This window comes from Micropterus salmoides, unplaced genomic scaffold (assembly GCF_014851395.1).
Source record: "Micropterus salmoides isolate LMB-PRFRI ecotype aquatic unplaced genomic scaffold, ASM1485139v1 Ms_hic_scaffold_8, whole genome shotgun sequence".
NCBI lineage: Eukaryota > Metazoa > Chordata > Actinopteri > Centrarchiformes > Centrarchidae > Micropterus > Micropterus salmoides.
The window spans coordinates 29,201,035-29,213,131 of NW_024044570.1; the positions used below are offsets into that span (position 1 = coordinate 29,201,035).

At 40.5% G+C, this 12,097-nt stretch overlaps 1 protein-coding gene across 1 annotated transcript; it reads right to left on the reverse strand.

Moving 5' to 3' along the window:
- Window positions 1-241: 241 nt before the first annotated feature.
- Window positions 242-8,434, reverse strand: tgm2l (transglutaminase 2, like). The gene is made up of 15 exons (XM_038705730.1): window positions 8,292-8,434; window positions 7,275-7,445; window positions 5,886-6,107; window positions 5,229-5,347; window positions 4,661-4,789; window positions 4,118-4,295; window positions 3,597-3,738; window positions 3,368-3,471; window positions 2,920-3,062; window positions 2,645-2,744; window positions 2,255-2,400; window positions 2,002-2,131; window positions 1,655-1,815; window positions 725-861; window positions 242-477 (listed from the first exon to the last, which is right to left on the reverse strand). The coding sequence occupies exons 1-15, from the start codon at window positions 8,305-8,307 to the stop codon at window positions 330-332; spliced, it is 2,046 nt and encodes a 681-aa protein (XP_038561658.1). The 5' UTR covers window positions 8,308-8,434; the 3' UTR covers window positions 242-329.
- Between the last annotated feature and the right edge of the window lie 3,663 nt (window positions 8,435-12,097).

Below are 12,097 nucleotides of genomic sequence, written 5' to 3' on the forward strand. Positions count from 1 at the left end.
GATAGGGAGCTGTTGAAAACAGAGATCAAATGGGGCCCAACAGAATCTATAACTTTCAGTAAAAACTTTGTAGGTATTACATCAAGTGGGCTGGAGGACACTCTCATTTGTGATACTGTTTTTAAAAGCTCAGACAAGTCAATGGGATAAAACTGGTTAAAACTCTCTTGTTGCTGTTGAGTTAATTAATAAATCCTTCAGACAATAGACGTGAATACAGTAGGGACAAAGGCTTGAAGGCTATAAGGGAATACAGGAGTTTGTATTGTGATTATTGTAGCAGTATTATTTCTCAGCGCATGTTAATAAGGTCCAGTAATTACAGGGGTCTATTTCTTGTGGACCACCACAGTGGCATGTCCCTTCACGTTCTTCAGCCTGTCAGAGTCAAAGTCCACCAGGAGCTTCCTCACCCCGGCCCGCATGGGTGAGAACGAGAGTTTTGCAGACACCTTCTGGCCTGGCAATATATCACCACTAAAAAAGAAAAGAAAGAGAGAGAAAAATTAATACTTGAGTTTTATTTTACTTCATTTTTGAGGTCCTGCCAGGAAATTAAAGTATTGGACATTTTGATGTGTTGTTGCTGATCCTCAGGGGACCATGAATAGTTTATAAATAGCTTGTTTCACTCTGGACGTGTTAGACAACAAGGCGGACTGATCAAACAGTCTTCCCTTGCCTGTCATTGTCTCGTAGTGAAGGTGGATGACTCAGTACTTACTTAACATTGATCTTAGTGGCAGACAGTAGGCCGGCCCCCTCCACAGTGAAAACACCACCCTTCAGAGGAACTGGTAGAGGATTGGTGAAGGAGAAGTAGGCTGTCACTTGTTTCTGTACAGTAACCCTCCCAGGCACCTGAAAGAAAGAGGAGACTGCTGTAAGTTCTATGGGACTATATAAAGGTACAAATCACAGCGTAGGACACCATGCTTTCCAGTCCTAAAACACAAAACATCAAAAGGCTTCCACTAGACAGGAAAAGTAGTACCACAGAGCCACAGCAACTGAACATAGGAACTAGCTATGTCTGTTTTGATTTTTTTACTGCTTCTTAAGAACGGAAAAGAGAAGGATTTAAATTTTATTACAAATTTCACATTTAAGGAAACAACAACACGAGCCTTTGTGATATCTGGAAATACTACCCACAGAACAGGGAGGAACAGCACACACAGCAGACAAACTAAATTTAGACCCTGGTTCCTTGAGTCAAAATGCAGGTACGGTTCCTGTATTCCTAAAATGGGTCCTGGGCTCCTTGAAAAGTTAATACAGCCTGGTGTGATGTTACACAAACTTAAACCAGGCATTGTCACAGCGGGACAATTTAAAAGCTACAATCATTTTGATGTTAAATTACAAAACAGCTGAAAACTGCAGTGATTATTAATTATTTTTATCCCCATGATTGTCATTTTCTTCAACACTGAGACAACAACCTCTAGGAATAATGTGTGGGATGTTTCTCATGTACACTAGTCTGCTAGCTCCATTTATTTAAACTGAGATTGACTGAGCACCTGTATACTTATATAGTCCATAGTTTTATTCTAACCAATCCTCCTTTTTTTTTAGACAGCCCAAAAAAGATGCTTTCCAACCATAAAAATGCGTTCATGGTCCAACTATGACCTCTGGGCGTGCCCACCTGTACGAGCACTTCAGGCAGGCTCAGTGAGATGTTGGCTATTGTCATGATGGGTTCGTTCTCCTCTGGAGCCTTTAAGAGCGCTTTCACCCTGATCAGATGATGCTCAGAGACACACTTGACATAGTCGTCATAGTGCAGACGCAGCACTTCCTTGTGGGCTGAAAACACACACCACACACACACACACACACACACACACACGCAGCATTAAACAGAAAAAATGATACATCATGCTGCTGCAAAATAGGGAGAACAGGATGTGTGTAGGTAAGACACAGCAGCACTGTTGTTTTACAGTATGTCTACACACCAGAGGCCTTTGTGTGTTTATTTGAGCTACTAACCTTTGTGAGCTGGAACTGTTACACTGACCGTTTGTCTCTTGCACTCCTCTAGGTGGAGAGAATTGTAAGTTACCGCCATGGCCACCATGGTCAGCTGAGCATGAGTGTCTCTGCCTCCTTCATTCCTCACCTGGAGACAGAAAAGATTCATCATCACTGAATTTACAGAAACAGATACAGACTACACTCAGAAAGCAGCAGCCCCAGATTCACTGTGTGTGGAATAACTTCACCAGGTCTGAGCCCTCCGTACCTTAACAATCACATCAAAGTCTGTCCCAAATACAGGTTTAGCATGCTTGATTGACAGCTGCAGTTGTCCTGGTTCTGCTTTCTTATTGGTCAGCACTGTGAGCCGGTGTCCTGCTTTCTCGTACACCTCTCTTTCCTTCTTGGAGCCTGTGGAGAAGATGTTGGGTATGTGTCAGTAAATTCTACACATGAGCCTAAACAGATGTTTAACAGTTTAGCATCACAGCGTTACATAATGCTGCAGCTTCGGAGCGTCCATCAGTTACATTATCAGTCAATGTTTATTTCATACACTGTATGTTATAGTCAATAATGGTTTATTATTATGGCTGCTTTAAACTTCTGCAAACATTATTCTGTCTACTCCTGTGTCTAAGACTTTCCAGCTCACCTTCAGGATATTTGTAGTGTAGAGTGACATCTTCTCTGTGGTCACCGTGAACACTTTTGGTGCTGATGTTCTTCCCCACACTCTCCTGGTCCACTCTGATCTGTAGCAATAATGATGTTCATCATTATCATTAAGTATTTTTGATTCTTAAAGATGGTTCTGTTTAACTTGAGAAAATAGGAATCTCAACAACAAATCTGATTTTATTTTAACCAAAATAATCTCTGCCTGAGTCCTGTTTTTGAAGAACTGAAATCAGTCAAAACAAAAGTCACCTTCTGCCGTTGGCCATTTTGTTTGACGATCCAGTAGATGATGTCAGCGTTGACCTCAGCGAATACAAATGGAGCGTCGTACTTTATTCCTAGATTTCCCTCCTTGATGGCAGTCACCGGACACGGACCACAGCAAAACTCACCTGAAGGGCAAAAGTTGTGCATCATTGGATAGTTGCTGACAGAAATCAAGCATCAGATTTTTTAGTTTCATTACAGCCCGATAGGAAACATCAACCAGCTTTGAATCCAAAGTGTCACAATTATATGATACCAAAGAAAGCCAGCAGTGCCACTCCTGAGAACAGTTTATAGGGACAACGGGTAGGATGAACATTTTTTAGTTTTCACTGTGGATAAGGCGAGAAATGTCTTGTAAAACATGGCAAGACAGATAAGTACAAGAAAGAGGTGAATAACAGAGATTAAGCAGGAATGAGGAATGTACCATCACTCCGTTCTTGAGGGGTGGAGTCCAAAACCTGCCAGCCGTCATTTGCTTTGGGGAGATCGTCTCTCCTCATCCAGGACTCGACCCAACAGTGGAAGTTCCTGAAATCAGAGAGGAGACGAGAGAAAAGGCACCACATTACAATAGATAATGTAATGTCTGCTGCAAAATGTGTGTGTGTGTGTGTGTGTGTGTGTGTGTGTGTGTGTGTGTGTGTGTGTCCTACCAGCTACTGTCTTGTCTGTCTTTTCCGTCTATGTGCTCCAGACTTTCAGTCAGCAGGAAATCTAAAGAGAGGTTTCCATCGACATCATGGGCTGAAGAGAAGTTGGTGATGAGGCGTGTTGGGATTCCCAGACAGCGCAGCACTGTGACGATAACACACCTTCAGACTGGGACCATTCATTCCTTTGTTCCTACCTACTTTTCTTTATTTCCTTTCCTTTTTTTACATTTGGCTTTAGTCTGCTGATACTAAGGTTTTAGAGTATTGGACACACACTTTATGCTAAGCTAAGTTAGCTGGCTGCAGCTACATATTTACCATAAAGATATGAGAGCGGTATCAGTCTTCATGGCTAACTCTGAATGAGTGAATGAGCATATTTCCTAAAATGTTTAATTAGACCTTTAAAAACATGCCTTATACAGTATATCTACTCCCAAAACACTTGATTTTTCAGATTTCTGACTATTACGCTTTGGGATCCTTGAATCATGCAGCAGTGAAATCGGTGAACACCTCACCTGTGCAGGTGACGCCAGCAAACACCCAGCACTGGCCATATTTGACTGCACTCGTCCCGGCCTCGCTCCACTGTTGGAGGATCGGCACGCTGCCGGTCCATCGATGCGGTGCGACTCCGTCAGAGTATGGCTCGTGCCAGCGACCGCGCAACACACCCCTGTCATCATTAGAGTTCACCTGGACAGGTGGAGACAACAAGTCGAGGAGACATCTTTACAGCTGTGAATCACTGCATGACAAAATGTGTATAGGATCGAAAATGTAGGGATCATTTGTCTATCAAACAGTAAGGCAAGTATTATGACAACGCCTTCCTGTAGTTTCTAGTGATGAAGATTTAATTTCTATGTTGAGTTTCCTGGGAAAGACCTACCTAGGACTCCAGGTTGAATGGAAAGCTTTCATGAACTGCACATTGGTTGGATCACTAAAGTATCATATTTGTTAACCTTGGACAGAGAAAACTAAATGCAAGTGTTTATTTCTTAAACTGTTGTTAAACTGTCAGTATTGTTTCAGCAGCGAGTAGAAGAGATCGTCACCATTGCAGTTATTATCCTGCTGACATAGACGGGGTCAGATCTGCGCTCAATGTCCATCTCAGAGTTTTTCAAGGCTTCCTTGGAGTTGTCCAAGACTTCAAAACAGATGTCCATCACATAGTCCTCAAACTAAGAGAGAGACAGAGAGTAACAGAGAGATGGAGAGAAAACATGAGAAGGACCAAAGAAAAGAAAAGCTTGGGTGTGGACCAGGAGAGCTTTTTAAAATCAATTTTTTTCAAATCACATTTGTTACTCATTGGTGTGTCTGTTACACCACCAGCTGTCTGTCTATCTGCCATGTTTGCCTGCCTGTTTGTCTTCCTCTCTGCCCTCCCAGTGAGCTGTGAAGGGACAAGCCCTTGTTTGTGTGGTTTGGTTACATTCTGACACCTTCCGTCCAGAAGTTTCCTCCGTCCGCCAACCAGATTTCCTGATCCAGCCAAAGCCCCCGAGTCTCCGCTGTCACACTGATGTGACAATTCACACAGGCCACCTACCGGCCTGACAGACACAGACATACATAACCCATTCACACAATGTGTGTGTGTGCGTGTGTGTGATTTACCTGTCCAAAATTCCAGGGAAGACTGTTTATATTATCCCAGGATCCCATGTAAATGATTCCATCTTCATTCATTACATACTCTTGGAGCAGACTTTCATCAGGGAGGTACACCGCATCATCTGGTACACACACACACACACACACACACACACACACACACACACACACACACACACACACACACACACAAAAGAGTCTCATCATGTCAATGGAATAACAAACATTAACATTCAACACAGATCACAATGAATGCAGACGTTTTGTTTCCTGATTAGATGCTCTATATTAGAAACTTGGCAACAACATCAATTCAGAATATGGTATTTTTTGATGATGTTGGTGGAAAATATCAGAATGGCAAAGCTTAAGTCTCCCATAAATGCTGTCAGGCTGATATGTGGTGATGGGGACCTGTCATGGTTGCACCAAACAGGTGAGGGGATAAGGGTAGAAACTCCTGCTGAGTAATGGAGATAACACATCCAGTTTGTTTTGCTTTTTGTTTCTGCTGAGTGACTGAATCAATTCACATGTTCGATTGAGGAGCTGCGTGATTAAGTTTAAAAGCTGCAGTACGTGACTGTGCTTAGTCTGACCTTGGAGTCTTGGAGAAAGCACATAGCAGAGTGTGTGTGTGCATGTGGCTTTATGATTTACCTTTGCACCAAGGGTTAAAGAGCAGATGGAAACTATTTTTGTCGGTCCTCTCTACAATGCGTCCGTCTGGTGACATCATCAACACAGCCAGATGGTACTGGCCAATGATGGCGTCTGCTGGACTGTGCAGAGTCAGCAGCATTTCATCCTGTGCTGCATGTTGGCTAAACCACCATTTGGCTCCGGCCCCATGCTCTTTCTGAACCTTGATCAACACCTTGTCTGAAGAAAAAAAGGTTTTAGAATTTATAAAATGGACTGCTGTACCATTCATTCATCTTGCTGCTGTTTATCTGAGGCAGCATCCCAAATCAGCATAGCAAGAAGGACAGGTAATATGCTCCTTCATTATAATGAACAAAGGCAATGAAGTGATACTTCCCTTGAACTTGAACTAGTTGAAACCTGTTTGAATGTAGTCAGTGTGCGAGCTATACCTTGGTTTTCATGCGAGCTTACTTTTTTTTTTACGGAGGGGAGTGATAAAGCATGTTGGGACGGATGTTAAAGGGGGTCCATTAAGATCCACAAAATTGAGCCATGAGAGCTGTTTTCAAGCAACCCATTGTGAGTTTCGCTGTCAGTATCTTTAATGGCAGACAACTCCCTCTCACGCTCCCTCCCTCTCACAGATGAGGTGGGAAGGTACTTCCTGCTTGCTGTCCAAAGTGTGCTTTACCTTAAATTAATTATGGCAATCAAAGCCTAATTTTAAGCATGATCCTTGATAATGAAGATACAAAAACTGAAGATACAGATGGGACCCCCATTTCACAAATCATGTTTTTAGGGTAACTTATGTCTTTTTAAGAGGAGGCTAGGTACCCCTGGCTCCCCTGTAATTCACAATCTGAATGTAGTACAGAACCAAGACATCTGTAATCATCTAAAATTATGATTTTTAAAAATAAATACACTCTATTTTACATGTAGGTGTGAAAGTTAATGCTAAATTGTGTTAGTTCGCATGATGTGTGAAACGTGGATTTGAGTGTTGGGAATGAAGCTAACCTCCTTGCCTAGTCTTGTCACCTACAATTGCACATATTTGCTAGCCTCATTGTTCTGCTGTAGCTACAAAGTGGTATCTTGTAAAAGTGTCAAGTTATCCAAAGTTTAAGAGTATGGTGCTTATTTGGAAGAGAATTGGACACTCCAGTCCACAGGTCACGGACAGGCTGAAAAGTTATCGTAGAAGGATCTTACTGACTAGAACTTACTGAAATTCTTCTTATGTCTAACTCATATTATTATGTCTAACTCATTCTTACTGAATAAGTAAAGCAATTATTTTTGCTTTAGTCAGAATGTCAGTACAGAAACATAATAGAGCAGTGTATAATGGTACACACATGCATCACAGCATCTTCCAAGTAAGGCTGCACTCACCAAGTTGCAGGACCAGTTCCAGGTGGTGTTTAGGGGGAAAAGAGTCAGAGAACTGCAAAGTTATGGAGAAGGGTTGACCCCTGCGGACAATCAGGCGCTCCTGATCAATCTCCCTGGTGCGATGAGCCAAGTTGTTTTCATGACTTCTCAGATCCACATCAATAATCAAACCTGACAGGAGACAAAGTTCAACCATCAGTCTGCAATAAACTCTTGTTGCTAAGTGAAATATTAGCAGTGATGGAAGAGTTTCACTTTAGTTGTGACATTACTGCCAGATATGTGCATTGTGGTTACAAGTCACAAGTTGAACTTGATGATCAAGTTGTCGGCTTCAATTCATGTATTCTCTTTAAATGAATAGTTCACCATTTTAGGAAAAAAACTTAAATGAGAAGATCAAAACAACTCTGCACAGTAATGAATATGAAGCTACAGCTTGGAGACAGTTAGCTTAGCTTAGCATAAAGTATGGAAATAGGCCAGCTGGCCTGGCTCCTGACAAAGGTAACAAATGAGCTGGTAGGTAGGTTGTGTTTTCCTTGGAGAACAAGCAAGGTAGTTGTTTCCAGTCTTAATGCTAAGCTAAGCTAACCATCTCCTCGCTGTGAATTCAAATTTACTGTATGTGCATTTCCCAAGATGTTGAACTCTTCCTTTTGATTAAATTTCACAAAAGTGCAACAATTATATTTACAAAATACCATAAATGTAGCTCACTAAATATATTGTAGCATAACTGTGGTGTATCCAGGCTGCCAAAGAAATTGTTTATATTCTGTTTTTTAATGTGAAACGTTGTCTCGTTTGGCCAGCTGGATCCCTGCCCTAGCTATGGGCTTGTATTAGTTGCAGGAATTAGGCTGGGTCACATCACACCAAGTGTCGAGTCATACATCAGCACATTTTTCAAACACATCATGCTCTCCAATTATGTTTGTAATGCGGTAAAAATGTGGTGATAGATAGATAGATAGATAGATAGATAGATAGATAGATAGACAGCAAATCACTTACCCTTGTTGTTGGCCATGGCAGATCTTCTTCCTATTAAAGTCTATTAAAATGTTGCTCCGAGTGTCCTCAAGTGTCTTTACACTTTTCTTTTCACACTCAGTGTCCATCACAGTCCTGTATTTATGCAGCAAAACCTGGCCCTCCCACCTCTCTGACACACACACTCACCCACTCACTCCACCTCAACTCCCTTAGTGACCTCTGACATCACTTGTGTGTGTTTGAGGTTTGTGACTGACTGTTCACTCTTTGAGACAGAGAGGGGTCTTTGTTGCTGTATACGTGTATACGTTGAAGTGTACATGTATATGTTTGGGAGTGAGCATGTCAAGGTCTGTGACATTGAGTGCAGTCAGTAGAAAAGTAACATCCAGTCACTTCTTTACTTGTCAAACTCTTTGTAGGGTAAATGTGATAGTGGGCTCCAGTCGTTACACCAGAGCAATTTGGGCAATTAGCAAACGTCCCAAATTTCCCACATCAATGCTCAGCTGTTTTAGAAAAGATAGAGGTAGATGATTCTCGTCTCAGTTATATGCTCATTATAAGAAACAGAAATGAATAAAGCAAATTCAACATGAGTGGTGAACGAAGTACACAAATCCTGTACTAGAGTAAGGTAACAGTAGAAGTCTTCAATTTTTGATTTCTGTCTGAGTCACAGTACAAAAGTACCAGCTTTTAAGAATACTTAAGCATCAAAAGTAAAAAGTACTATTAGTATGGATGTTTGTCAGTGGTTGCTGACATGACAAACAGTATTTAATAATACAGTAGACGAACGTTCCTATTTATGAAAAGATGGCATTCGTTATAAACAGCTTACTCTTTCAATAATAATTCAAGTTCCTCAGTTATATGTGTGTGTGTGTCAGTGGTAGATGAAGTATTAAGATCCTTTACTTAAGTAAAAGTACTAATACTACACTGTAAAAATACTTACAATTAAAAGCATTGAAAATGTAAAAGTATGTATGATCAGGAAAATGTAGCCAAAGTATTAAAAATACTTACTGCAGAAAGAAACAGTTCCTGTGACTGTGATAGTATTATATATTAAATTATTATGATTACTCATGCATAATGTAAAAACAAGATTTTACTGTTATAATTGTTGAGTGGGAGCTCAAATATTACATTAGTTATTAGGAGTGCGACTAATGATCATTTTCATTATGGATTAATCTGCTGATTATTTTCTCTATTAATCAATGTTTGAAATTCTAAAAAATAGTGACAAATGCTGTCACAATTACCCAGAGCCCAAAGTGACACTTTCACAATGCTGCCTTTGTCTAACTAACAGTAAAAAGCTCAAAATTATTACAAATAAATTTAAATAATTAAAAGGAAAAGCAGCAAATCTTCACATTTGTGAAGGTAGTACCATAAAATGTTTTCTACATGAAAAATGTCTTAAACAATCAAAGTTGTTGCCAGTTCATTTCTGTGATTATTATATAATAATTATGTCAGCTGCACTTCTACAAAATGTTGAGTAGTTTAACTTATAACAAAACATATTTTAGTCTTTGGTATAAAAAATTTAAAAAGTAATTAGTGACTAAATCTGTCAGAGAAATGTAGTGAAGTAAAAAGTACAATACCACCCCACAGTCAAACTCGCAACACCCAGAAGTGTTGAAATTTGTTTTCGCAACAACCAGAAGTGTTGAAAACAAATTTCAACACTTCTGGGTGTTGCAAGTTTGACTCAATTAGAAATGTCCTCTATTTCATCACAATTTTTTAAGTTATTTCATTAAAGTGATCCTGAGTTATGTTGATCTTCAGTCATTTAAAATAAGCTGTCGATAAAATCTAATTGTGTTTTCTTGTATATATACACTCACCTAAAGGATTATTAGGAACACCTGTTCAATTTCTCATTAATGCAATTATCTAATCAACCAATCACATGGCAGTTTCTTCAATGCATTTAGGAGTGTGGTCCTAGTCAAGACAATCTCCTGAATTCCAAACTGAATGTCAGAATGGGAGCGTGGCATGGTTGTTGGTGCCAGACGGGCCGGTCTGAGTATTTCACAATCTGCTCAGTTACTGGGATTTTCACGCACAACCATTTCTAGGGTTTACAAAGAAACAGTCCTGTGGGCGAAAATGCCTTGTTGATGCCAGAGGTCAGAGGAGAATGGGCCGACTGATTCAAGCTGATAGAAGAGCAACTTTGACTGAAATAACCACTCGTTACAACCGAGGTACGCAGCAAAGCATTTGTGAAGCCACAACAGGCACAACCTTGAGGCGGATGGGCTACAATAGCAGAAGACCCCACCGGGTACCACTCATCTCCACTACAAATAGGAAAAAGAGGCTACAATTTGCAAAAGCTCACCAAAATTGGACAGTTGAAGACTGGAACAATGTTGCCTGGTCTGATGAGTCTCGATTTCTGTTGAGACATTCAGATGGTAGAGTCAGAATTTGGCGTAAACAGAATGAGAACATGGATCCATCATGCCTTGTTACCACTGTGCAGGCTGCTGGTGGTGGTGTAATGGTGTGGGGGATGTTTTCTTGGAACACTTTAGGCCCCTTAGTGCCAATTGGGCATCGTTTAAATGCCACAGCCTACCTGAGCATTGTTTCTGACCATGTCCATCCCTTTATGGCCACCATGTACCCATCCTCTGATGGCTACTTCCAGCAGGATAATGCACCATGTCACAAAGCTCGAATCATTTCAAATTGGTTTCTTGAACATGACAATGAGTTCACTGTCCTAAAATGGCCCCCACAGTCACCAGATCTCAACCCAATAGAGCATCTTTGGGATGTGGTGGAACGGGAGCTTCATGCCCTGGTTGTGCATCCCACAAATCTCCATCAACTGCAAGATGCTATCCTATCAATATGGGCCAATATTTCTAAAGAATGCTTTCAGCACCTTGTTGAATCAATGCCACGTAGAATTAAGGCAGTTCTGAAGGCAAAAGGGGGTCAAACACAGTATTAATATGGTGTTCCTAATAATCCTTTAGGTGTGTGTATATTTATAGCGGAGCCTTAAGATAAGTTATTGCACTTTTTTAGGGCTGAATGATTTTTATAGTTTTTGGTTAAAGTCCTTAAACCAAACTACGCCTAAACATTACACCTGCTTTACCTCAGCATCATATCATTCTCATTGTGAGCATGTTATCACGCAGATGTTAGCATTTAGCTTGTCTAAGCACCGCTATGTGAAAGTACAGTCTCATTCAACAAGTAGATATTTCACAATATCTTATCATAAATATAGTCTAGTAGGCCAATTGCATCACCCAGCCTTGACAGGAAAGTGAGTCATGATGGAAGGTCTTTGGGTCAAAGAGTCAGTGACTCTGTCTAGGACTAAAATAATGGTTGCAGTCTTATTTCTCAAAGGTACGTCACATTCCAAGCTAAAAATACAAGAAAAACACACATGTGACTAAATAGCTATTAGTTCAATAATTAATACTCTAAAAAAAACACCTCCTATTATTATTTATCTCAATGGCAGTAGCAGAGTTTAAAATTGTCATTCAGTTGGCCTTTTATGACATTTTTTTGCCATGGCTATTCTTAAAAAGATGGATGTTTTTGATCACATTTTAGCAGCACTAGTGTAAGTAACTGTGACACATACTAATTGTTGTTTTACATGCACAAGGCATATGCACGTGGGCGTCTCTGTATTTGCTGGACCCTACTTCACCTCTCTGTTCAGACTGTACTTAAAAACTGGCCTTCTGTCAAGGCTGCGTTGCTGTGCAATGCTTGCAAAAGCTTGGCTAACGTGAGACCTGTGTGTTTGCTTGGTT